We start from the raw sequence: 26999 nt of genomic DNA, 5'->3' as shown, positions 1-26999 counted from the left end.
TTTCGAAATTATATCTTGAAGGAAAACACATTTTTATACCTGAGTTAAACTAAGCTGTAAAATGAACACCTTTTACAGCTAGCATGTTCTGGTTGAGCGTGTTTCAGGACCCAGCTGGGTTTCTGTACTGTTTTTAGTTTGAAATTGGTGCTGTCCCAAGTTATCTGTTTGGCATCCTGGGAAAGTACTACGGGGAGTGCAGTGTGGTGGTGATCCGCAGAGTGGAGGTGGCCCCTTACCCATGTGTTCAGGGTGGGCTGCCAGGTTTGGTGCCCAGAGCCAGCCAGACACCGTGACCTCACTGAGTCACTGTTGAGTGAACATTTCTGTGGTCCTCTGTTTTTGTGTTCCTGTAGGCTCATCAGATTCAAGAAATGTTCCCCCAGGTTCCATACCACCTTGTGCTGCAGGACCTCCAGCTGACACGCTCGGTTGAAATAACAACAGACAACATTTTAGAAGGACGTATTCAAGTACCTTTTCCCACACAGGTAAATGGGGGTTTTAAGTGTGACAGATGGATCATGTCTTTACAAAGATTTAATTCTCTAGATTAACTTTTTAGTTACTTAACAACTGAATATCATTTATGATTTGATGAAGGGTTTCTGTGAATTCCCTAACTTTCCACATTATGACAGAACATTCCCATCAGAGAGGCTCAGATTAAGACAAGGACAAATGCATTCAGGTAATTTTTTCTACAGATATGCACCCCAAACTGGCCTGCCCTTGCCAGTCCAGGAGGTCATGGCATCAGTCTTGTCTTCAGACAAGATTAGCAACCTTTTTCTGTAAAGGGCAGATAGAAATATTTTAGGCCTTGTGAACCATACAGTCCGTTGTAAATTTTCAACTCTGCCGTTGGAGCACTAAAGCAGCCAGGGACAAATGTAAATGAATGCGCCTGACTGTGTCCCAGTAAAACTTTATTTAGGAAAGTAGGTGGAGGGGTGAATTTGGCCTGCAGGCTGTTGTTTGCTGACCCCCAGCTCTAGGAGATAATGCTGCCTGTCCCTGGTTGGCTTTGCACACTGCTGTGGGTTTCCATTAGGTATATAGCTGTGCGAGGCTTGTGCTTTTCACTTTTGTAAAAAGGTCAGATTTCCAGGCCCATCATATAACCCTTTCATGGGTACAAGAAGTATTAACAATTTTTTTTTTTTTTTTTTTTTTGGGAAGGTCAGCCCTGAGCTAACATCCACGGCAATCCTCCTCTTTTTGCTGAGGAAGACCAGCTCTGAGCTAACATCTATTGCCAATCCTTCTCCTTTTTTTTTTTTTTTCCTCCTTTTCTCCCCAAAGCCCCAGTAGATAGTTGTACGTCATAGTCGCACATCCCTCTACTTGCTCTATGTGGGACGCGGCCTCAGCATGGCCCGACAAGCGGTGCATCAGTGCGCACCCGGGATCCGAACCTGGGCCGCCAGTAGCAGACCACACGCACTTAACCGCTAAGCCACGGGGCCAGCCCCAGAAGTATAAGCTTTCTGGCAGGACCAGGGAAGCATCTACCAAGAAATTATTCAACTTTGTATGCAAAAATATGTGGAAATCTATTAATAAAAGCCTACAACTTGAGACTCTTGGAAGAGGGAACTGGCCTGGAGTTTGGAGTCGAATGGGCTGAGGTGTTAGACGTGGCTCACCAGTCCTTACCTGTTTGACCTGGCTGTTGCCTGTGGATTTCCCCAGCAGCAGACCCCGAGACAGGGATTCAAATGCAAGTGGTTAATTTGGGACATGTTCCAGGAAACACAGGCAGTGAGTGGGGCTGTGAGATGGAGAAAGGAAGGCGGCCAGTAACAGGTTTGTTACCCAGCAGGTCACTGTCGTGGTGACTGGAGCTGGACCCCACTGGGGGCCTCTGGGATCCCTGGGAACACACTGTCCTTCCTGAGCGGGGGGAGCTGGGTGTTTATACACCAGTGCCAGTAAGTCCATGTCGAGGGCTCCTAGGGGGCACAGTTACCTCATGGTGCCGGCTGGGCCCTCAGGCAACGCAGTGCAGGAACGGCCAGCCAGCGCTGCGGGACAGGACCTGCAGGGAGGGCCCAGAGTGTCTGCAGCTTGGCCGAGATCTCAAACTGGCTGAAAAGGAGAACATTAACACCTGTTTTGTAGGCTGTTAAGAGGATAAATGAGGTGATCATGTCAGGTTTTCCACGAAGCGCGTTGAGTCAGTGTCATCTGATGTTGTCGTTTCGTTATTGTGCAGTTACTGTTACTGAAAGGGAAACTAAATGTGGAGCCCATTGATAACTCTCAAACTTAGGCCTTAGGCTTCTTTGTCTTGTCTTTAGTCTTAGTGGCATTTTCGGTTCTTCGATGCTGCCGGCGTTGTTAAAGCTTGGCGCGGCTCTGCACTGTCTGTGGTGCTGTTTCTCTTTCAGCGGTCAGAGAGCATCAGACCTGCATTGAACAGTCCTGTGGAGAGGCCAAATGGTGACCAGGAGGAAGGAGAAACTTCTGCTCAGGTGAGCTCTGCACACTCGAGAGAGTGTGTGTGTGAGATCAAGGAGGAGTAGTGTGGTACCTGGCGGTGGTCTTCAGTCCTGCCTCTAATGTTTGGGAGGCTAGGGTGGGAGTGTCAAAGAAGGCCGCTTGCCACATCTGCCTCGATAGTTAAGGTTAACAAACCAGGCTGTGCCCATGGTGTGGCCTGCATTTCCACCCAGGGCCTGCAGCCCACTGCCTGGCCATGGTCCTGAGGACCTGGAGGAGAAGGGAACCATGTGCCCCTGGGCCAGCCCAGCCCCTGTGAGCTTGAGTGGCAGCACTCGGGAGGGCAGAGAGGGAGGCTGGGCCCGGAGTCAGGGTGACTGGACCCATCCAAACCCAGAGGGGGACAACTGGGCTGAATTCTCTAGAGCTGAAACCATCGAGTTAGTCTCTCCCACACTTCACCTGTCCAACTCAGCGTTTCTAGGTACTTCCATGCATTTCACAAAAATGAGACCCTCTGAGTGTGTGTGTGGTGGGGAAGAAGCGTGGTTGTTTGGGGAAGCAGATCTGTCTAGATATCCACTTGGGGAGGCTCCCCTAAACAAAAGCAGCTCCTCTGTCTGGTTTGCAGGGCAGAGCCACCCCCCTCCACCACACACACACACATGCTCTTAGCCCCACACCCTGGGGGTCCAGTTCACATCCTTTCCCCGTAATTCCCATTTGCTTAATCCATTACCATACTTTCCAAAAACTTTCTTAGGAGACTGGAAAAAACCCCAGACAACCCTATCTTGTGTTTCCGTGTTAGTGACATGCGCGGCTTCCCACACGCAAGGCTGGGGTGTGAGGGTGGTGCTGCTTCTCCGCCAGCGCCGGTCAGGGCTCTTCTTGAAGCAGCTGCTGTAACTGATGAGTCACACGCAGGCTGCTTTCTCCTCGTGTGTTTTTCCGCAAATAGGAAACAGTAAAACTCCTAAGACTTTTTCAGATCTGTTGCTGAGTTACATTGTTCGTATCCAGATCTGTGACTGGATTGTGCAGCGTTTGTACAATGGTGCCGACTGCTGGAGGAGGAGGAGTTGTTGGTTTCCAGTGTTTTGCATAGCTGGCTTTGCTTAGATTTGAATGCCAGACTGGCTCGGGGGCATCTGTGGTACAGTGCGTTCCATTCCTGTCTCGATTCTCTAACTCTATTTTTAGAGTTAGCATGAAGATTTCCGAGCTTTTCCTAACATTGTGGAGGGAAAGTACTTATTTCACAAGGAAACTTGCTGTATAATATTTTCGATGATTCTCAGGAAATAAAACGTCCTTGGATAACATCAGTTAATAAAAACCCGAGTTGAGCCCATCATCCCTTCAGCTGCTTATCACTCAGTTCAGAGTTTCCCCTCTGGCCTGCATCAGTCAGGGAGGAAGCTGGCAGGGGCCTGAGGGTGGGCTTCTGTTTCCTTCCTTCCATCTCCTCCTCCACTCACCAGCGGCTCTTGCTAACCGCCTCCAGGGCCAGGCTCAGGAGGAGAGAGGGTGGGGATGGCCCGTGTGTCCCCAGCAAGCACACGTGTGTGCACGTGTCTGTGCAGACCCCTCCGTGTGCCTCACAGTTGTTATCTTACGGGTCTCCCTGCCGTGTCTGGCACCAGAAACCTCAACTATCTACTTCCTTTGAACTTGGACTGGCTGGTTATGACCTCCCCCACCTTCATGGGGTCACTCGTCCCTCCAGTTGACCCTCTTGGGCAAAGTCTGTTTCACCAACATCAGGCTGGTTCCCTCCTGCAGGACCATGTCTGCTCTTCAGGACACACAGCAGGGCCTACGGTCAGTGGAGGTCCTACTTGCTCCCGTCACAGCCTTTTTTAATGTGCTGCAAGCCAGTGTCTTTCTCTTAGCTCTTAAAAATAGGCCTGTCTCTCAGTCTCTTCCACCTCAACTTGTCGCCTAGAGGGCGACACGGCCCTCAGGCTGACACGGCCAGCCTGAGTCGTGTCTGGTAGCGTGAGCACAGAGGGTCGGGCACCTGCCTGAGCATGTGGGGGCACCTGCGCATTGTCTCGGCCTTCGGAGCTTCAGCCAAAACCCAGACAGTCCCATTTTAACATCCGTACACAAGGAACCACGTGATCTTATGTCTGTTTTAAAAAGACCGTTAGAATTTACCCTTTTTATCTGCTTGACTGTTTTCAGAGTTAAGTGAGGGTATAAAATTCATGCAGTAAGTGTAGTAAGACTTGTTTAAATTTTAGAGCCATTAGTAGAACTGAACAGAAAATTCCCAGAATGCAAACTAGCAGTTCACTTTGTTCTTATTTTCCAAGAGTACAGTTTTGAGGTGCTTATGTTTTTCATAGTGGTAATCGTTTACTTATCCCACTAATATTGAACATTCAGTATGAGTCAGGTCCTGTTCTTAGTGGTACAGAAGCCAGGTGCAGCGCTGCCCTCCAGGAGTCCGCACCTGCCATTACGCGTCTGCACGTGGTTCCCTGCCTGGCAGCCGGCCTCCCTTTGGGTCCAGAAGAACATTATTTGGGGCGCTCTGGCCGAGTGGGGAATCCGCTTAGGAGGGCAGCCTGTGCTCACGGCGGCCCCTTCTTCCTCCGTGTCCAGACTGAGCGTGTGCCGCTGGACCTCAGTCCTCGGCTGGAGGAGGCGCTGGACTTCAGTGGGGTGGAAGCCGAGCCCAGTGAGGGGGAGGACTTTGAGGCTCGGGGCAGCCGCTTCTCCAAGTCTGCCGACGAGAGACAGCGCATGTTAGTCCAGCGTAAGGACGACCTCCTGCAGCAGGCTCGGAAGTAAGTTGATTATACCAGCTCTGCTGGTGTAAATCTCAGGTCAAAGCCCTGTGGCCTGAAGGCCGTTGTCATGTTGGACCCATATCGTGTCTTTGTAAACAGACGCCAACATTGAAAAACCATTACCTGTCACCTAAAAATCAGATTTCAGAGCTCTCTTGGAAAACCAGAGGCTCTGGTAACCCTGGGCCCAGCTGGTGACCTCTGGCGGGCAGGTGCCATCGGTTGTCTCCTGTGGGTTGTCTTCAGCCACACTTGCGTGGAGAGCACTTATGTGCCAGCGTGTTCTAAGCCCTTTATGTTAATTATTCTAATTCTCTTAACAGTTCTAAAAGCGAGCATTGTAATTATATCCACTCAACAGACTTAAACCTGAAGAAACTGAGGCCTAGAAAGGTGAACACTGGCCTGATGTCTGGCACCCAGGCCCTCCCTCTTAGCCACTCTGCCTTCAGCCCAGCAGACTGCACATCTTTGTGCTGCCCACCCCCACCCCACCCTGCTATGGGTTGTAGCTGGAGTATGGAGCGTGAGTGTGGGGACTTAGTGGGGGTGTGTGCGTGTGTGGGTGTGTGTGTGTGTGTGTGGTGGGTGGGTGGGTGTCGGGCAGAGGAGAGGGCGGAGGTCAACAGCCGCCTGCCGGGCCTCCTCCCTGGTGCAGTGAGAACTTAGGCTCCTCCGTTCAGGGAAAGGTGTCTTTCATGGGATGGTGCTGAGTGACAGCTTCATGAAGGTGCTGGAAAACGGGGAAATTAAACATTGTGTACGTGTTCCAGAGCTCCCTTCTCTCCTGCAAATCCTTTGTTTTTTTATAGGCGTTTCTTGAACAGAAGTTCTGAAGATGACTCAGCCTCAGAGAGTGGCCTTCCCTCGCAAGGCACGACCTCTGACCCCGTGACCCTGCGCCGGAGGATGCTGGCTGCGGCTGCAGAGCGGAGACTTCAGAAGCAGCAGGCCTCCTAGCGCCGCCTCGCCGTCCTCAGTCCTCAGCCGCCGCCTCCCGAGCAGCGCCCGCCAGAGAAGCCTGGCCCAGATCTGCCTGCTGTGGAAGAAGTGGGCTTGACTGCATTGCCGCTGTATAAAGCATGTGGTCTTCATAGTGTTTGGACAGCTGACAAATTTAATCCTTTTTTGTAATACTTTCTATGTGACATTTCTCTTCCCTTTAGAAACACTGCACATTTTAACTCTAGGCATGATCTCTTTGGTATTGACTGGACTTCTTAGGGTTGGGGGAAGATCCAGAGGAAGTGGGCATCCAGAAACCCTGAAGCAGGCAGCTTCGATGACTGCTTTCTGCATAAGTCACAACAAATGCTGGTGTCTTTAGCTCCAAATCTGGCAGGAAGTGTGTGTGTAGGGGGCTGGATTCATAAAAAGCAGTGTGGAGATGTACAGCATGGGCCTAACTCCACACTGCTGGATAATTTCTCTTGTCAAACTGCTGTTCTTAGTGAGGGTGGGGTTTGGTGCCTGTTACAGAGGCCAGTGTTACACAGGCCAGACCCACGGGCTCCTGGACCCCTGGACTGCAGGGCTTCTTGGAAAGACGACTCTTGGTTTGATACCTGGAGCAGAGGAGGGGAAAGCCCAGGGCTGTGGAGTGTGAGGAGGAGACCCAGTTGTGTCCCAGTACATCCGGACTCACTTTCTGAGCCCCCAGTCCAAAGCTGGCTTTATTTCCGTTACTGCTGGTGCTCCTGCCTCTCACGAGTCCACCCTGTGGGTCTTTCCTCCTTTCTGCATTTCATTGCCCCCTCCCTGGACATGGGAAGGTCAGCACTGAATGGGTTAAGCAGCGAGCTTTGGCTTGGTCAAGTGAGTTAGGCAATGCCAAGGGCAGTGGGTTGGGTCCTTGGAGAGAATGTGGGCCTTCCAAGATGGGAGAGTCAATTTTGGAGGGCTTTACTGAGGAAATAAAAGATACCTTTGTGTCTTTCTCCTCTGGGCCCCTTGTTCCTGTTGGTTTGGTTAAATGTAGAAAGGGAAGCTGTGGAATCCACCTGCCCCGGAGCAGCCCTCAGTCCTGAACCTTTTCAGATGCTTCACACATTTAACTTTAAAGAATTTGAAACACAATCATAGGTTACATAGTTCAGTTTTATCTCCTATTGGATTAAGTTTTTTTAATGTTTGAAAGCATAGTTTTATGGTAGTCCTTTCAGGAAGAATCCAGTATTATCTAAAATTATTGGCAAAGTTAAATGTATTTTACATAACTGAAAGTTTTTAGAATGTTGAAAAGTAATTGAAAAAAGAGTGATGACTAAGTGTTTAGGCTGAGATAATTTATTTCAATAAATCTTTCAAAAGCCTTACTTTGAAATGCTGTTAGTAAATTTCTGTGATTTTTTAAAAATTTGTTTTGCTGAGAGCATAGCTATTTGTTTGTTTTTATTGTGAAACAATAATAATAAAAAGCAAACTCTTCTGGTGTGTTGTGTGTGGCTCGAAGCTAAGGTGGTTTTTTTCAGAGGTGCCAAAGTTAGCTCCCGTGTTGATTTTGTCTACCGTTTTGGTTGGAGGTTTTTTCCATCCTTATACTTCACACGTTGCACACGTTAAAGATGACACTAATTCCGTGTGTTCTTATGTTTCAGATGTGTAAAAAGAAAATGGTTTGGAGCCAATTTTAGGGGGTCTTGAGACAGTGGAATATAGCAATATGACATGGATCAAAGCAGAGACACACCTTACATAGCTTAGAATGACCCAAAAAGCCAAGTGGTAAATGCACCCCTAGATTTTACACCCGGATAGTGGAGGATTCTGGGCGCTATCCTGTCTCTTGGCTTTTGTCACTTCTTGGGGGCACCTGGGACAGATGCGAAGGGCAGCGGCGGGAGGCTAGGCCAGTGTCCTGTTACACTGGGGGATCCCTATCCCGTGGCTTCTTGCACTGTCTTCCCTGCCCCAGGATCAGGGAGCCTGTTCTCACGCTCAGCCCCTGTAGCCCGGAGCTGAGGCCAGGCTGCTGGGTCAGGTTTGGAAACAGAACAAGAAGTGGCCCGGCACTCGGGCAAATGCTGAGTTGCCGTTGCCCTCTTTGCCTCTTCTGGAGGTAGTCTCTGTTACTCCCTCCATTTTCTCATTGGCCCTGATTTGTCGACATCTTGGGTTCTCCTCAGTTTGGTTTCCTTCCCCCAGGTTTGGAGGCTTCTATGTACCATAGAGAAAGATGATCCACGTGGCTGTTTTCCTTCTCTTAATATAAACCCTCAGTGCTCAGGTGCACTTGGACCTGATTTCCCACCTGAGCTGTGTAGACGATGTGCTGTTAGCAGACGTGGTCCTCTGGGTGTGACTTCTCCACTGTGCTGCCGAGAGCTCTGCTGAAGCACGGCACAGCGTGCCAGAGGAGCCGTGGCCTTACCGGCCAGCTTGTCGAGGAGTAACCTCTGCCTGCCCGTCTGCCCACCTGCCGCAGGCCCTCCAGCATTGGGAAGCCTCCATTTCTTATCTCATTGCCTCTGCGTTTGTTAGGTTAGAAGTTCTAAACCTGACTGCACACTAGTCACTGGGGAGCTTTTAGAAGCCATGATGCGTAGGTTCTGCCCCCACGCTCCTTGTTCTAATTAAATTGGTCTTTCCCTGCATCCTTTCCCCCAAAAAAACCTTCCTATCTTCCATTTTAAGGAAGATAAGGCAAAGAAACTTCTCTTGGTTTTATCTACAAAATTCACTTGAAAGTTGCGAGAGAACCCTGTTAGAATGTGGCTCGTTTTGGAGAAACTCGGGTATACCACGTGGAGACAGTCACAGTGTCCTCAGCCTTCTGCCTGCATCCTGGTTTGCCCCCCAGAGCAGTGTTTTGAAGTCAAATTGTGGCCAGGAGTGCAGCCTTCCCATCGACAGAGACGGGTGTGGGCTCCCCCTGCACATGAGTCAGGGTGAGGGGAGCTGGCGGGAAAAGCACTGGCAGAGGGTAGCCTCGCTGGCTGGCAGGCTCGGCCTGGCCGAGCAAGTCCAAGGGTGCCCGGAGTGGTTGTTTCTTGATAACAGGAGGGAACTAGCCTCTTATTCCTTCATCTCTGCAGCAGTATCAGCCCCTCCCTCCACCCCCACTAGACTCAAGGAGAGGCCTCCCTGGGCTGATAACTCCTATCGGTTGGTGTGTAGAGAGGATTCCAATGACTTGACCTCTTGGAGGCCCTCCCTTCTCCCTAGATGGTATGCATAGCACCTGACTGCTTGGCTAATAAGTGATCGTGGACATGATGCAAGGATTTTGGTGGGCTGTGTTCCCTCCAGGTCCCAGTCTCAACCGATTTGCTAGTTATTACAGCAAAAACCTGGCAACCTAGGGGAGTTAGTGAGACCCGCAGCCTGGAGGAGACAAGAATCAGACTCTGCCTGCCAGGCCGTGCTGATCTGTTACCCCTGTGTCTTGGGTCTGTAGGGGCCTTCCTGGCATCCACGTGCGGCAGAGGAGGCTTTTAAAGATGTCCAGATGAATGAGTGTGACCCCTTGGGTGCAGAGGGCCCAGGCAATATGGCCCCATTCTTGGGACCACCCATTGTCCCACTGTAGTGGAACCACTGGGGACAGAAGAAACAGGATCCTGTATTAGCAGATTTGGGCTTACCCACCCTCTCCCATTTTTTCCCTTTCCAACCCTCAATTCCTTCCTACCCTCGAAAACAAACCCAGCTGAGAGTGAGGAGGAGCTGGCTGGGAGCCGAGGAAGAGGACATCTGCAGGCAGGGAGTGAGTGGCCCATTCCTCTGCCCTCCTTGCTCCCGGGCGGCTGCACTGAGCTGGACGGTAGCACTGAGGGGGGATGTGGAGAAGGTCCTGGGGGGACTCTTTATGGGGCACCTACGGCCGTACCCGCCAGCCTCCAGTGTCTGTGGCCCAGTCCAATCCCGCCTTCCCTTTCCTGTCAGAATGAAACCCGAGGGTGAGAGACTCAGGAATACAGACAAACATTCTCTTTATTGAGCTACACATGAATTTTCCATTAGTCAGAGAAGTTAGACTGGCAGTGTGTAAGATATCACAGAAACCTCACCGATTGGGAATAGAAAGGCTTAGAAAGACCCGTGGGCTTTTTTTTTCTTTTTTTCCTTTTTTTCAAGTTTTTTTTTCTTTTTAATTTTTTGTGTGTTTTGTCTTTTTGCCTCCTTTTTATCTGAAATGGCTGTGACTGGTCTTCTTCAGCAAATATTAAGTCTTAAAAGTGAAACCGTGAAGAGGTTTGGGGTTTGGATACTAGTCAAAGTAGAAATGACATAGGACTGATCATGAAAACTGTGGCTTTCATGGGAACACTACATTCCATCTTTTTTTTTTTAAGATTTTTTTGTGGGTTTTTTTCCCCATCTCGTGGTATTTAAAAAATTTTTTTGTTCTTTTTATCTGCAGCACAAACATCCCCACATGAGAAAGAGCGAACACAGGTCACTGGAACAAAGGAGGAGGTGGAGAGGGGCGCACACACACAGGGAGCATCCATCTGAGAGGCTGAGAAGCGGAAATGTCAAAGGAAAAAGAGCCACAACCCCGTGTCCCAGAGACTATGAAAGCTGATCTGGTATGTAACACATAGTGTGCAGCAGGACAGAACTAAACCGAAAACTAAAAAAAAAATTATAGGGGGAGTCTGTAGAAAGGGGCTTGATGGGAAAATTGTTTTCTGTGGGTCTCTATCTATATATTTGATGGGTATTCTTTTTGGCAGCTACTGGCCAGGGAGAGCTGTGCTTTTTCTATACAGACCTGGAGTGAGCATGTGGTTGGAGTGGTTGGGGCGGGGCGCGGGGTGCAGGGGGTGTTCTGGCAGCCTTGGCCAGAGCACCCCGGGGAAGAGGGCGTGGTCGGGCCAGCACCTCTGCAGGTGCACTGGGGGGGCCCCACCTCGAGGTGGGAGGAGGGTGTGGGTGCAGATGTGTATGTTTCTTTATTTCAAAAAAAGAAAGAAATATAGATGTAATGGTGAGTTTTCTTTTTTCTTTTTTTTTTTAAGCTACAAAGCACATGAGAAATGTTCTTTTTTTCCTTTCAAATTCTAAATGTAAAGACTCAACTAAAACCGGATTCTACAGCATTCTACAGAAATACACAGCCGTCAGTCACTCTGGGGTCGTAGGTTAGACAGGGGCTTGATACAGAAAGGCTGTGTGTCTTACAAAAGCCAAAAGGTCATGCTACCAGGAGATGAACGTCAACAGCAAAGAGTCCATGAAGCAGTCTGTAGAGAGAGAGATAAGGGGTCCAGTCTGACCATTTTCTTTGATTTTAAAAACCAACCAACCAACCAAAAAACCCTAGAACCTTTTTAATAATAATTGGGGTGGGGCAAGCTGGGGCACATCGCAGGACGGACCGAGAACCCACGGGAAGACTGTCCCAGGCCCCTGGAGGCCTCACCCCACGGGACCCGGCCCGGTCAGGTCTACACATCTGGACCGCCCTCAGCCACTCCTGTGCCCTTCTCCGCATCTCTCCCCTCTTCCTACCTGTCCTCTTGGAGGGAGGCTGGCTTCAACCCTGCAGGTGAAGCAGAGCCGTGGTTTGCACGTCCCCACCCCTCAGCTGCTTGTGGAAAGCAGACCAAGTCTCCCTTTTCTCTGACTCTGCCTCGTTCACATGAATAAAGAAAACTCAGGAGACAGTGGATTGGTCGGAGCAATGATTCTTCTAAATTCTTGAAATTAACAACCACCACCACCACCCAAGAGAGAAGCATCCTTAATTCTTCTGTTGTTGCTGGGGTAGAGGGCAGGGAGATGTTTAGGGTATTGGCCATTTTTTTAAGGGTTCTGGAATTCGCACAAGAGCAGGACAGAACTGAGAGCACCCAGCCTCCGCGGGTGGCAGCAGAGAAACAGGCTGCACTGAGCCAGGCCTTCCTTTGCCCTCCCCCTGCTCACAGGAGTGGGTCTCGGAGAGTAAGATCACGTGGCTGTTCTTAAAAGGATGGACTCCCAAATCCGGAACCCCGTCACGACGTGTGTGTGTGCACGTGTGTGTATGTGTGAGTGTGCATGCACACGCGTGCATGCTCACGTGCAGTCCCCGGACAACCTTCATGATCTACGGGATGGTGGTCAGTTCTGTCTGAAGCTCTTCCTAGTACAAACTAAAAAGAATTTTTTAATATATATTTGTATATATATAAGGTTTTGTTATGCCTTTTTAAAGTTTATTTACCAACTTGCATGTGTGTGTGTGTGTGTGCGCGCGCGCATGTGCAAGCGTTTCTGTGGGTGCTGGAATCATTACCAAATAGGTTGCTATACAGGACAAGAGGTCAGTACAAGCCGCAGCCCCGGAGGTTGTTGGCGATGATGATGTCGGTGACAGCGTCGAATACCACTTGGATATTATTCGTGTCTGTGGCACAAGTCATGTGACAATAAATTTCTTTGTTGGGTGAGCGGTTTTTGCTTTCAAATTGTGCTTGGATGTAGGCGGCTGCATCTTCGTAGGTATTGGGGCCTGTAACAAGACACAGAACAGGGGAGAGGCCTGTGAGAGCTGGGGCGCGGCGGGCTGGGGACGCCAGGCCGAGGAGGGGGCAGTGGCATCCTCCAGGAGGCAGGAGGAGACCGGACGGGACAGCAGAGGCTACCGTGGGGCACTCCTTCTCCAGGTGCAGTCGCCTTGACATTAAAAACCACATGAGGCTTAGCGTCACCTGGCTTCTGACTTTTCCAGGTCTTTTCCTCCGTTTTCACACTGGACCCACCCTGGAGTCCTGGGAGGACAGTGGCCACAGGCTCCCCCTTTTGCTTTCTAGAAGAGCACACTGAGGCTGGGGCCTGGGACTGCCCTTCCCAACACTCACCCCTGGTCTAAACCAGTCCTGCAGCTTCTGATAAACCAAGACAATGACTTCTGGTGGAAGAGGTCCGGCAGGCGGTGACCCAGGACTCGCGGGGTCCTAGGGCATGCTGGGTGCCGAGGTGGCCTGGACCTCCCTGGGTGGCTTCCTTTAATGGGGAGCCACTTGGCAGGGCTGGGAGCGTCTCTAAGCAGTCCCAGTTCTTGGCTGAGTGGCCAGGACGTGGGGGGCACTGGCATCTCCTGGGTGGGAAGTTTAAGGGGCTACCAGCATGTGTAATACCAACTGGGGCCCCATTGCCCCCCACAATTCCCTGGCTGTCCCCGTGATCCTTCTGGGGCGTGGAGGGGGGATCTGTGATGATGTGAGGACAGTTTTCCCACCAGCTGCACCCAAACCCTGTGGCCCTGCCCTGCAGACAGCTTGCAACTAAATACCACAACTTATGGACCAACACGGAATTACCTAAAAGCCCATAAAAGGATGATGCCCCATTTTCCTCCGTGCCACTAGCATCTGGCCAGCATGGAAACAACACAATCTTATTCTGAGCGTGTGAGATGGTGCCTCCCCTGCCCACTCCCCGCTCTGCCCCGTTCTCCAGCTGTAAGTGTGAGCCACAGGGGCAGGCTGGGGTTTGGGTTGCTGGAAGGCTTCTGCAGCCAGATAAGCAAATATGAGAGGTCAGGGGTAAGAGGTGGGGACATCCCAGGAGTGGGGGTCAGGGTGGAGACCAGCTCGGGGCCGCCCACCAGGCATAGCCTCCTTCTCAACCCCACTTTCTCAGTCCACTGGGCCCCAGTGGCAGAAGTGCCCTGAGCAGCGAGTCCACAGTGAAGCGGGCAGGTTAGTGGCAGCTCAGGGACCAGACACGGCTGCAGACTGGACCCCATCAAGGCTTTCTGTCCAGAGGGTACCAAGACAGGGCACCGAGGGAGGTGAAAAGTGCCCGGGCAGGACTCCGGGGCCGCCCAGCTCGCGCCCCGCAGTGTCTGCTGAGTCTGTGCCCTCACACAGCCTGGCGCTCCCTTCGAGCTCGCCTTGGACACCCGGCCCTCCACCTGTCCCCCGCCCGCTTGCCCCTCCAGCTTGTTTTGAGTCCCCACAGGCCTTGGTACCCCATGGGGCCACCGCATTGGTGACCATTTGTCAGCCATTGTGTTGGAAACTAGATCCCTCTGGAGGCCCTGGAGAACTCAGATGTTTCCCAAATTCAGATGGACTTTCTCTGGGGGCCTCAGCACCCGGACCTACACAGCAGTAGGACTGACCACTCCTCAGACCACATCCCAAATCGGGCTCTGGCGGGGCAGGTCCCTGGGGACAAGGAAAAGCCTTCGGGTGAGGCCTGCCAGGGCGTGGCTGCTGAGCCCCATCCAGCTCCACAGCTTTCTGAAGACCTGACCTGGTCCTGGAGGGCCCTTGCTGAGGCTGGGAGAGGTCAGCAGTGGCTGCCGAGAGGGGGCTGCAGCCCGGCTCTGCCCGCGGGCAGGGCCCTCCTCAGCCCAGGCAGCCTGGGGCTGGGCCTTTCGGGCCGGTCCCTTGCCCTCCTGGACTTGCTCCACCCTGCAGAGGGCACCTCCTCCACGGCCAGTTCCCCCTTCCTTGGTTTTCATCCTCTGAATAATACTAACGACAGTGACGGCCAGCGGTGATGTGGCCCTGGCGCTGGGCTCGCCATTCACCCACATGGCCCCTACGTGGTAGGCATTCTTGTCACCTACTATGGTGCTTAGGTGAAGCACGAGGCACAGGTGATTAACTTGCCCAAAGTTGCAGAGGTCTGGCTCCAGAGGCTGCTTCAGCACGCCTGCCTACTGGGGACTTCATGCTCCTGACACCTGTCAGACTGGGGGCCTGTGCCCACCTCCCTCTCCCTGCACCCTGGGATGGGCAGGAAGCTTGCAGGTTCACAGGCACCGCAGAATGTCAGCGAGGAGACAGGCCGTGGTCAGAACAAGCTCGTGGGCCCTTCCCCATACCCGAGGGTGAGGGGCAGCTCTTCCCAGCAGTGGAGCAGGGTGGAGGGGCCAGCATCCATCTCTGCTGGACTCTGGTTGGTTCCGGGGCCTGCGTAGCCCTGGGAGCTGAGCCCATGCCCTTATCTCACTCTGGGGCTGTCAGGGAGTGGGTTCTCGGCTGAGCCGACCTGTGACACATCCTCCTCTATTGCCACCCCAGGGGCCCCTGGAAGGCTCCCAGTCCCCAGAGGGACAAAGGCTGGGCTCTGGCGTCCCATCAGCACTGCTCTAGCCTTTAGCAGCAGCCCAGAGCCAGGCCAGCCCACAGCAGCCACCCTGCCTCAGCTGCCAGAGACAGCCCAACACCTCACCCACCCATTCAGAAAGAGCTTCGTTGTGGGGGTCTGTGATACATCTCCTGGGAGCCTGACAGGTGAAGAAAGCCCCAGAGAAGGCGGACGCAGGGATAGGGTGGGCGGGGAGTTGAAGTGGTTTGAGTTGGGGAAAAGACCAGAGGTGGAGGAAGAAGGGGAGAGAGCAGGCACGATGGGGTGGGGGTGGGGGAGCAGGCGTGATGTGGGGGTGGGGCGTGGAAGGACCTGCTGGGCGCGGGCAGGGCTGCTGCACACAGGACACCAAAGCAGGTAGTTGAGAAAGCAGGTGGGGAGAAAGGCAGTCCAGGCCCCACTCCTAGGCCATGTGTCCACTTGCTAATTCAGGTAAAAGTGCTGTGTGGCCCGGCAGCCGCCCAGGGTAGGGGTAAGGGGAGGCCACTGGGGAGACTAGGGGAGGCAGAAGAGCTTTTCTAGAGGGTGACCAGGATGAAAGGGGGAGGGAAGCTGTGGTCCTCTTCTGCCTCCGGATCCCTGCCATGTCACTCTCGAGTGACCTGGTCACAACACATATGGATCAGGAGGGTCCACTTCCCATCACACCCAGGGCTGTGTCCTGGGAAGGGCTGACCCTGGCCACGCCCTAGTGTTTTTCTCTGCGCCCCTGCCAGACCCTGGTAGTGGCATCTGCACGCCAGCTGGTGCTGGCCCGGCAGCCCGTTCCTGAGCCCCAGCAGCCCCTCCACGCCTCTGGGAGTGACGTGGGTCCCTGGCAGGGTGGGGCATCCTCCTGCAGAGGGCTGCCATGACACCCACCTGTGTACTCAGGAAAGCAGATGGTCAAAGGTGACTTCTTGATCTTCTCACCAAAGAGATCTTTCTTGTTGAGGAAGAGAATGATGGAGGTATCGATGAAGAACTTGTTGTTACAGATGGAGTCGAAGAGCATGAGAGACTCGTGCATGCGGTTCTGCAGCCCCAGGCCGGGAGGAAGAGAGAGCAAGACAGACAGAGAGAGGGAGAGACGGAGACAGGGAAAGAGAAGAGGAGAATTAGGTTTGAGAGAGAGGAACTGGGCTCCTCAGCAGCTCAGGAGGGGCTCCTGTGCCCCCACGGTCTCCTCCGAAGGCTGACAGACAGACTTGCGATCTGTAACACAGCACAGAGCATTCAGAGCAATCTACACCCATCGTCTCTGGGCTAATGGCAGAGACCGGACTGGGAACCAACCACAGCTCCCTGGGTGCGGCTTAGGACAGGGTGACCTGGGCTCTCGCCACTGCAGAGGCCCCAGTCACAGAAGGGTCTCCCTGCATGGGCGTGTGTGTGTGTGTGTGTGTGTGTGTGTTGAGGGGGTTGCTGGACGGGAACCCGAGAGCTGGGCTTTGGCTCTTCCCGTCTGGACCTTTCCTCTTGGGCCTAATCTGTGGGAGGGGGGGCGACCTCTGGGAGTGGTGAGGGACGCTAGGCCCCTCCTATGGTCTGCGGGGAAGTCAGGCCAGGCTCCTGTCGGCATCCTCGGGGGCCACCACTCTGGGGTGGGGGCGGGCCTGGGGGACTGGTCACACCTCCTCTGGCTGGGTCAAACTCAGCCACGGCTGACCCTGCAGGGAGTTTTAAGCAATGCAGACACGAAGTACTGCCTTGCACACAGAAGTCTATTTAGCAAATGAGTGAATATGATGGGCACTCCAAATAAAGCAGAATCCAGCCTTTTGCCCTGGGCAAGGACTGACTTACTCTGTGGTGGGATGCCAAGCATGTGAACTTGGGCAGTGTTTCTTGGGAGTGCAGAGGAGCATGTCTCTCTGTGAACTAACCCATTTCTGTAGGGAGGAAGGCGGCTCCTCCATGAAATGTCCCTCCCTGGGGGAAGCGACAGCCACTCATTTTCCTCAAGAACCCTATCCTAGCCCTGTGACCTTGTCCACCCCAGAACAAGCCCCAAGGGTCTACAGCTCAAGCCCAGAAGGAATTCCAGGCTACACTCTCCCTCTGAAGTAAGAAGACTGAAACAAATCATAAAGAGCAGAGAACTGGTGTGGGCATCGCTGGGCATTATTCACGGAGAGATGACCTCATCCCCGGGGCAAGCAAGCGGTAGGAGCTGAGTCAAGTTCTCGTTCAGTTGCCACGGCCGTCTTCCTCTACCTGAGCAGACGGAGGGTGGGGAAGATGATGAAGTGACCACCACCGGTCATCAAGCCCTGCTCTGCGTGCACAGCACTCAGTATTTTACCTGCCTCGTGTCATTTAGCCTCATCAACCCTTAGGGGACATCCAGAGGTGACACAGCTGGGACCTGGAAGATCAGAGACTTGCCCCTGTCTCTGGGCCAGATCTAGAGTTTAAGCAATGTAATGGGTTTCTCCAGTCAATATGAATAGTCCGTGGCCTTTAGAGAAATAAATAACAAGAGGGTCGTGACTGGCTCCGTGCGTCTTCAGTCATCTCTTCCGGCTGCACTACTATACCCATGACCTGGAAGGGTATCTGCCCCCAGCCCTGTTCTTCTGGCTGAGGCCAGTTGGTGGAGGGGGCTGTCTGGGGACCCCCAGACAATGGCCTGGTCTTGCTACTCCCTCCAGGGTGTGTAGTCAGTGCTGTTGTCCTTTTACTCTGCTAACATGCTCAGTAACTCCTATGATCTGATTACCCTCCTGGCCTTGACCAATAAATCTCATTCCTTCAAAAGCCTGTCATTTGCACAGCCCCGCTCGGGCAGGAGCGAGACTCATTTGCCCTGCCATCTCCAGGGAGCCTGTGTAGAGAAGGATTGGCGGAGGTTTCCTAGGAGGCTAAGTGCATCCATGCTGAGGGCCGGGGGCTGTGAACACTCGGGCTCACTGGGCCACCTGAAGGCAGAGGAGCCGCTCCAAGACGCAGGGAGTCAATATTCCAATTGTGGGAGGCCTCCTCCCACACAGAGCCACCTCGTCCTACAGCTGCTCAGCCAAGAGCTGGAAGCCCACAGCCAGAAGCACACTCCCGAGTTCATTGCATAACTGTCCTGGGCACTACTTGGTTTACAGACGTTGGGGGATGTGGTGGGGACACAAGTCCAGGGCCCTCTCAGGACCAGAAGGGGACACCAGGGTGAGCCGAGCTGAGAGTAGGGACTGTGCCCATTTGGCATTGGGGCTGGGCTGAGGTTTCTTCCTCAAGAGGCCACCGAGCTTAGGTCTGGAGGAGAAATCCAGGCCAGCTCGTCCAGCTCCACAGTTCCACTCTGCTAAGGCTCAGCCCCTCCACAGCCTCCACACTCCAGGGCCGCAGAGCATGCAGGCACTCTGCCCACCAATGCCAGCTCGATTTGTGTGCAAGGCCCTCTGCTGGGCTGCCATGGGGCTGTAGGAAGACCACAGGCTCCTGCTCTCCGCGAGCTCACAGTCTACTTGGGGAGAGACAATACACACACAGTGAAGAGGTCTTTGGTCCCTGAAGAGGCACAGAGCCGGGGAGGGGCCGAGGGAGGCAGAGGACACGCAGCACAGCCAGACCTGGCTTCGTGGGGATGGACCTGGAGTGAGCCTGGGAAGAAGGGCTGATCCTGGAGATGCAGGGAAGGCAGCAAGGAGGGGAGCTGCTGCAGGGAGGGGGCGCCGGCACTGAGACCCCTCCACACCCCAAAGGCCTGACTGCCATCCCTCTGCACACGCACTGGAACCCATCACCAAGGGCCCAAGAGCACAGCTGGTCCTTACAAGTTTCCCTGAGAACATGTGCCGGAGTACTTTCAAAATGATGCCACCATTTAAGAAAACAGAAGCCAGGGGTCACAGCCAGCCAACAGCCACCCACCCCTGTCCGCCATTACCTTCCCATCACCCCCCAGTCCTCAACCCGCCCCAGGTTTCAGTGGAGCCAAGAACAGCCGGAAAGCTCTGTCCTCCTGGCTGCCGCATCCCCCAGAGCAGTGGTGTGCGGCGCCAGGCGCGCCGGGACAGGAAGGTGAGCTCCGCCTGGGACAGACCAGACTCCGCACTCATGACAATCCTGACAGCCAGGCAGTGTGGCCAGTTGCCCAGAATCCTCCTGCCCCCAGCAGGGTGTGCCCCCTCCGCCAGGCGGCCCACAGTCCTGACCCTGGGACCGGACCGGGGCAGGGCACGAGGACTGGGACACATGTCATGTGGGTGCGCTTGGCGGGAGCTCCCTGGGCACTGACACAACACACCACACTTAACGCTAGGAAAAGCTGGCACTTTTTATTAACAGTAGGTGACTAATAAATACATTACGGCAGCCAATAAATTATTACAATAACTAGAGATTTATTAAACCAACAAGTCACTCTTCTTACAAAATTACAGTTAATACGGGGTGGGTGGCTGCGGCGGGGCTGGGAGGTGGGACTGCTGCACCTAAGAGAGAAGGCTTGCTACAGAGGGAGAGGGCGCCGGAGCCTGTCCCTGCCTGAGACGGGGGAGGGAGCAGGCAGGCCACAGCAAGGTGGGGAGGGCGTGGGGTGGGGGCAGAGGTCACCCACAGCGGGCCGAGCCAGCGGACGGGGCAGAACCAGCAGGGTTGAGCAGAGCAGGAGGTGAAGGCTGCCCAGGGAGGCAGTAGGAATGGGGGTTGGAGGGGGCGGAGGAGAGGTGAGGGGAGATGAGCCGCAGGAGCAGTGGTGCATCAGAGCTGCGGGCTCTGCTGGGAGAGGGGTGTGGGTTCACGCTGGTGGTCTTGGTGCACTGGGCCTGGGGGGTGAAAGCTTCCCTTCCAGAGAGACCCCCTCTCTGACCCAGAGGGCCCAGGACTTGGGACTGGTGGTGGGCCTCAACCTGTCCCTCCCTTGACAGGGGCCTTCATCTGGCCAGGCTGGGGTCTGTCTGGAACCCCCAGAGGGAAGGCCCCACTATGCTCTCTGGGAAGGGTGGGTTCAGGACTCACCTCACTGAGGGGGGAGTGGGGAGCCTGACCACCAATACCCCACGGCAGCAGCTCATGCTTGGCCCTGTTCCCTGGTCTGACCGTTGTGTCCTGTCCCAGTGCCCAGGGCTGCTGGGACCCTTCACTCTGTAGGCTTGTGGCCTCTCTGGGGGGTGCTTGTTTTCAGCACTCCAGATTGAATCCCTGGCAGCCACGGAGCTAGAGCCTCTGGCCTCAGTTCCTAAGAACTGCCAGGTTGCAGCTGGAGGCTTCCAGAAGGCTCAGAGAAGAGCAGACGCAGCCAGGAGAGGCTTTGTGCTCCAGACTTCACAAAAAGGGGGCTGGGACGGGCGCTACCTGGCCTGGAGGAAAGAGATGGAGACCCGGATTCGGTGGCTTTCCTTACCAGGAGGGCTGCAGAGAGCACTAGGTCAGACCAAGAGCAAAGGGGAGTCAGGGAGGATGCAGGCTAGAGATCAGGAAGAGCTTGCAGAATCACCACTGGGGTATGAACTGTGACTGTGTGAGGCCGGGCAGTGGGATAATCCCCCCTGCAGGACTCATCCGGGCAGAAGAGAAGGGCCTGGGTGAGATGACTCCAGGGATCCCCTGGGGGTTTACAGGTAGCCTGGGTACGGGGGCTCTAGGTGGGCAGGGCACTTGTGGCTGCTGCCTGCCCCAGGGAGACACTGGTGCCCAGTGCAGTCATGGAGGGCAGGGGTGTCTCCAGTTCCCACCAGTGGGTGTGGAGCTGGGCTCGGCGGGATGCTGGGAGGCAGAGCTGCCTCCTGGCACCAGATAAGGTGGTGGTCTTCTGCTCACTGCCCTGGGGTAGGAGCATGTGGCCATAGGCCCTCAGGTTCTGCTGGGGCCAGAGGGGAGAGAAAGGGCCAGGGCCCTGGGCATCTAGGGCCTCTATAGAAGGTGGCCATGGAACCCAGAATGTCAAAGTTGTTGGCGAGGGGCCCAGGGCTGTGCTCTCTACTCAGGGCTGGGGAGACCACAGCTTCTTCAGGCCAGAGTCTACAGGCTCAACAGAGCCCCTCCTTGGGCCTCAGGCACGCCCTCTCCAGTCAGGCCAGAGCACCTGGGGGACCTCTCTCAGTTGTGGCATTGGTGCAGGCACAGAACCTGCCCACAGGCATCTGGACGGCAGGCACAATTTTCATGGATTTGGCAATGGTGTCCCTCCTAGAACTCAGTTTCCCCTTGGCCTGCTGACTTAGAACCATTCAGAGAGTTTACACCTGGCCCCTACGGGGGCACACACCTGGCCACCGTGGATGAAGACCCACCCATGCCTGGTCACTCACAACACCTTCCCCCCACACCCATACCCACGACGGAGCCAAGCTCATCTGTCACTCTTAGTCGCTCCCCCATGATGGAGCCGCTGGTGACGACATGGTGAGAGACGCAGTGGACAGGGAGGGAATCTCGCCCTGGATACCCGCACCTCAGGGCTTACACTAGACAGCCAAGGAGCCCTCGGCAGGCCAGGGTGGGAGGGCGAGAGCAGCTCCAGACACGGAGCAGGGTAGAGCGTCTGAGGGCAGAAAAGGCAGCCCAGGGGACGGAAGGGCAGGAAGGCCCCAAGCCACCGGCTCCTCTGGCTCCTAATGCTGCAGAGGGGGAGGGCTGGGGCCAGGCCTCACTCCCGCCCCGCTCTGGCCGCTGTGGGTTGAGGGAGGCAGCTGGGTGATGGAGAGCGCTGGGCTTGGAGGGCCAGTTACTTCCATCTCCAGGGCGATGGCCTTAGAGGTGGGCTTGGCCAGCACCTCCGCTCTTGTCAGCTGCTTTTGAGTCTGGGGTCACAGGGCAGAGTTAGGGGCACAGCTGGCCACACCCAGGGTGGTGACGCCAGGAAATAACTGCTATGTCTTCAGCGTTGGGAAGAATGGCCTCCCTGGCCCTGGCTGCCCGTGGCAGACACCGAGATTGTTGGTTGCCACGACCCCGCGCCTGGTACGAGGTGCAGCACACAACAAGGCAAACAAAACCCAAGTGGGCTTGGGTCAGAAGGGTGGCTCCTGCAGCCTGGCTGCCTGGTGATTCCCACAAGGCCAGCGGCAGCAGCAGGAGGGCCAGGCGAGGGATGGGGCTCACCCCAGTGGCACCCATCCCTGCAGGCATTTGGCACTAGAGAAGGTGCCCTGGGTCTCCCGTGCCCACCCAGAGCTCTTGCGAAGGCACCAGAAACCAGGAAGCCCAGAGTGGTTGGCATGGGCTCTTTCTGGCTCCAAGGTAGTGAGCGGGCTGCACTGGAGTCCAAGGGGTCCTGCCTGGCCCCGGGACCGAGCAGAGCCTGGAGTGGAGGCTGGGAGAGCAGAGGGCTTGAGGAGGGAGCCAGAGGCCTCTCGAGGGGCAGCCCTCTCCCCTCCCATGTCTGGCTGCCTAGGCAGAGCCTGCCATACAAGCACAGAGTCTGTCTGAGGTGTAGGCTGGAGGCATCAGCCCACTGGAGGCATCCAGGAGTGAGGTGTGTTGATTCTGGCCTGGGACACCAGAAGTCACCCCACTCCTTTCTGCTCAGGGATCTGCAGCAAAGCCCCTCCAAGGGGTCCTAGGACTCTTTCCAGAGGTGGGGGCGGATGTGTGTTTGACCCAGACTGGGCCCTTCGTAGTGCAAGCCCCAAGGTGGTGGTCCCGTCCATCTACCCTCCTCTGCCCCCCGGGCTGGCAAGTCACCAAGGGCTGCAGTTTCTTCACCAAGATAGAAGGAAGCTGGGGCAGTGGCTTCAGGGGCCATGTCCACACCTCCCCTGGGCCTCCCCAACTACAGAACCCCCTGCCCAAAGGCCCCTGCCCGCCCCTGCTGGTTTGAGTTGGATTCACTGTGAATTGGAGAAGGAAAAGCACACCTAGTCACACTCGGGAGCAGCCGCCCGAGACCCAGGTGATGGGAGAACGCAGGTGAGTCACCCTTGGGCCTGCACGGATGGGGCGTGAGGCCCCATCCTAGTGAACACAGGGGTTACTTCCCCACTACCTCCTCTCACCTCTTCCTTGCCTCTGTCCAGCCGTGGGACTCGACCCCTCCCACCATCTACCGCATGCCTTTGCAATAAGTCAGTCTCAGGAGCGTTTCCAGCCCTATGAGGAGTCAGGGAGGGGGGTCCCCAGGAGGGCAATGGGAAGCCCCAAGGGCGTGCAAGGAAGGAGGACCCAGAGAAGGAAGGGCTTGTGCCAGGGGGCTGAGATCCAGCGAGGGCGGAAGGAGGCGCTGGCCAAGGCCCAAGCCCTTAGTCCCACTCTGGCTTTTGGTGACGGAGTTGCCCTTGACCAGAGAAACCCCAGGAAAAGCTGAGCAGTGGCTCCCACTGTCCCCACCCCCGCCAGCACCCTGCCCCAGGGCCACCTGCACCACCTGCACAACCCCAGATCACAGGAGGAGACCCCGAGACTTCAAGATGAGTCACAAGTGCAGGGCATGCCCATTCTGTGCCAAACGGCGGCCTCGGCCCCCACCACCTCCCCAGATAAGACCCTCAGAGATGAAGCAGAGGCCAGTGAGCCAGTGAGCGGCATGAGGCTGTGAGCGGCGGGCTCTGGCTGTGCGGACACTCAGCACCCCGGCCCAGCCCCTGTGTTACCACGTTCTGATGTCCGGGGTGGGGTGGCTGGTGGAGGGTCCCCTCCTCCCCCCACGGTGCCAGCGCTGGTGCTTCTTTGTCAAGTGCAGAGAATGGTCTGAGAGGAGGTGGAGCTCTGGTTCTGGGGGGGGCGGGGCAGCAGGCCGAGCAGGGTGGTGGGCGGCTGGCCAGGAGGCGGGGGCTCAATAGAGGCCACAGCCCCGCAGGTTTTTGGCGATGATGACGTCTGTCACAGCGTCAAAGACGAACTGGATGTTGTTGGTGTCGGTGGCACAGGTGACGTGGGTGTAGATCTCCTTGTGGGCTGACTTGTTCTTGCTCTCGTACTGGGCCTGGATATAAGCCACGGCTTCCGTGAAGGCGCTGGGGCCTGTGAGAGAGAGCGGTGGGGAGCGGGTGAGGCGAGGCCCCCACCAGCGTGTCCCTCAGGCCACGGTGACAACCCTGAGCGAAAAGCGTCATGGGGGAGGGGAGAACCTGACGGGTCAGCTAAATCAATACTGGGTCCTGAAATCAAGCCAGTGGTGCACACCCAGTCTAAACACAATGACAGAAACGAAATCTCACACCTCGCCGAGCCTCCTCTGTATTGAGGGTGAGCACGGTTTCATCAAACGCCTGTTTTCCTTTGTATATGCACCTACTGGCTCCTGATGCAAACGTTCCTTCTACCGCGGGTCCTGCTCGGAGAAGTCTGAACCCCTCATGCAGGCGGCCCCCGGCTGACACACACCCTGCAGGGAGGTGCTCTCCTGTCTGTGACCCCTCACAGCGGGCCGAGATGTCACCTCCCTTGGCCATTGCTGGGGGAGGTGGGTGGAAACTGTGTGGCGCCCCTGAGCTGCCTTGGCTTCCTTCCTCCTTATCCTTGCCCCTCCCTTCCTCGCGTTCATCATCCGGGAATTAAGAACTGCCTGGCTTGCTGACGTGCTGCCTTCCTCAGGGTGTGCCCTGTTGCTCTGTTCCCAGGTGAGCCCAGGGAGAGACTTCCAGGAGAGCAGCTGCTGTTTGGAGAGGAGCAGAACAGGACTCCTGGCTTTGTGGGGAAGCCTCCTCAGGCTCTGGGAACCCAGGCCCGGGCCTGCTGAGGGAGGCAGGGAGCAGGCTGGATTCTGGAGCCATAGCGCTAAGCTGGAGTGGCTGATGTGCAGATTGGAAGCCTGGGAGTGGCATATCTGGAGAGGGGTCCCAGCCTCTCAGGCACATGGGCACAGGCCACCAGCCTTGGCTTTGAGGGTCCACCAGACCATAGCTCTTGCCTAAATCTGGGCTGCTGGTGGGGGAGATTGTCCCTGAGACATACAGGTATCACTCAGACCTCCTCAGCCCCAAAGCAGTCTTGGTGGCTGACCTATCCTGCCTGCTTCTGCTGCCCCACAGGCCACAGCCCAGATCACCGGTGCGCGATCCACAGACCCCCAACTTACGGCTAAGAGGAGGCTGACTGGCAGGCGTGAGGGATGCCGAGCCCCGCCCACCTCTGGCTGCACGCTCCTGGGAGCCTGGCCTACGGGGCAGTCGGCCTGATCCCAAGGAAGCGGGAGACAGAGTGAGCTGTGCTGCTTGCCTCGTTCCACGCCATGGCCCCCACGTCCATTCTCAGGGAAGTGGGGTTCAGCCCGGGGGCTCCCCCTGCAGGGCCGCCTTGTTGGGACTTGGTCTGCCCTTGTGCTCTCCAGGCCCGGGGCTGGTCAGGCTGGGGATGCCCTGCTTCTAGTCCCATTTCCTCTCTGGCCACCTGGAAGAGCCGATGGGCCCTTGGCCTATTGCGGCCACCCTCGCTGCTCTGCGGGAGCCCCAGTTGGGCTGCCTTCCCTGGCCGCCCGCCGACCCCACAGTTAGGTAAACCTATGGCAACATTAACAGAGGTGGCCGCTGCCATCCTCAGGACCTTCCACAAGGAGGCCCAGGTCTCTGCTGCTGGTGAAGCTCTGTCACCTCTAACCGGCCGTTTGAGTCTTATAACTGCCCATGAGGGAGGTCATCGTGATACTTGCTAGTTGTAATCACAGTTACAATAGTCAGAGCAAAGGTTCCATGAGCACTTACTATGCACCAGCTGCCACGCTGCCGTCCACCAGCTCCCTTGATTCTCCCAGCAAGCCTGTGAGGGCGGGCTGGACCATCACAGTGATTATCCCCACCTCACAGACGTGACAAGTGGGACTCCGAGAGGTCACCTAACCTGCTGGAGTGGCAGAGCTGGGGCATGGACCTTGGGCTGCCTGAGTCGAAGCCCCTAATCTTACCCCTCATCATCCTGCTGTTGCCGCCTTACTGATAATTCCTATTTACGGATGACCAAGCTGAGGCTCCAAGAAGCTGCCAAGATGACACAGCTCGTAAGTGGCAGAGCCAGGATTCCATCCCTGCTCCCCCAACCAGGAAGCCCCGGCTGGCTCACTACGGCACATTCCGGGGTGGGGAGGGGGCCTCTTTTCAGTTTTCTGCTGGATGCTCCATGGCAGAATCTGGCGCATCCACAGAGCTCGGTAACGGTGGTCTGAGCTTGGAAAAGGGACCTGCTCCCTCAGGAATTCCTGCTGTCCTGCGGGGGTGGGGAGTCTACCTGTGTATTCGGGAAAGCAGATGGTTAGTGGGGACTTCTTGATCTTCTCCTCAAATATGTCCTTCTTGTTGAGAAACAGGATGACGGACGTGTCCGTGAACCATTTGTTGTTGCAGATGCTGTCGAAAAGCTTCAGGGATTCGTGCATGCGGTTCTGCAACAGAGCGGAGAGGCCAGTGAGGGCGGGCAGCGCCCGGGACCCTGACCCACTACGGCCACCAACACAGCGAGACAAGCAAAGGACAGGTCCACCAACGCGGCTGAACGCATCACCGAGGGACGGAGACGGGAGGACCCACAAGGACAAATGGGATGTGGATCCTGCTTCATTCCACACGCAGGCGGGGTGGGGTGGCGCGGGGCGGGCAGGGTGGGGAACACTGCCCCCCAAGAGCGCTGACCCAGGACGGGGGCAGCGAGGTCACTGGAAGGATACCAGATCACGGAGAGGACATGCACCATGCACGCAGGGCAGGGGCCGCACCACCATCCAACACGTCTACACGGAACCGTGGGCCATGCAGATTTCTCTACTGGGGTCTCATTCGGTTTTGCCAGCGGGGGTGGGAGGGTGCACGCATTCAGTTGAGAGACATTAACCGAGGACTAAGAGATCCTCGAATTAATCCAGAGTTGGAAGCAGAC

At 55.5% G+C, this 26999-nt stretch overlaps 2 protein-coding genes across 6 annotated transcripts in view; one reads left to right on the top strand and one right to left on the bottom strand.

Annotated features, from left to right (window-relative positions):
• The window catches only part of AMFR (autocrine motility factor receptor), a 42872-nt gene extending 35199 nt beyond the window's left edge, over positions 1–7673 (top strand). Inside the window, exons 11-14 of one of the 3 annotated variants that reach the window (XM_058527850.1) lie at positions 357–491; positions 2394–2477; positions 5059–5243; positions 6059–7673. In XM_058527850.1, coding sequence (XP_058383833.1) covers positions 357–491; positions 2394–2477; positions 5059–5243; positions 6059–6206 — 552 coding nt within the window. In that variant the 3' untranslated portion in view covers positions 6207–7673. The other 2 variants (XM_058527849.1, XM_058527851.1) reach the window with 2 other exon arrangements.
• Positions 7674–10141: 2468 nt separating this feature from the next.
• The window catches only part of GNAO1 (G protein subunit alpha o1), a 171568-nt gene continuing 154710 nt past the window's right edge, over positions 10142–26999 (bottom strand). Inside the window, exons 7-9 of one of the 3 annotated variants that reach the window (XM_058527847.1) lie at positions 16140–16293; positions 12469–12684; positions 10145–11434 (exon numbers count right to left, since the gene is read on the bottom strand). In XM_058527847.1, coding sequence (XP_058383830.1) covers positions 12497–12684; positions 16140–16293 — 342 coding nt within the window. In that variant the 3' untranslated portion in view covers positions 10145–11434; positions 12469–12496. Of the gene's footprint in view, positions 12685–16139; positions 16294–19142; positions 24156–26354; positions 26509–26999 lie in introns of those variants that run through there. The other 2 variants (XM_058527846.1, XM_058527848.1) reach the window with 2 other exon arrangements.

Source organism: Diceros bicornis, chromosome 32 (genome assembly GCF_020826845.1).
Source record: "Diceros bicornis minor isolate mBicDic1 chromosome 32, mDicBic1.mat.cur, whole genome shotgun sequence".
NCBI classification, from domain to species: domain Eukaryota; kingdom Metazoa; phylum Chordata; class Mammalia; order Perissodactyla; family Rhinocerotidae; genus Diceros; species Diceros bicornis.
This window is presented reverse-complemented; position numbering and strand designations above follow the sequence as displayed.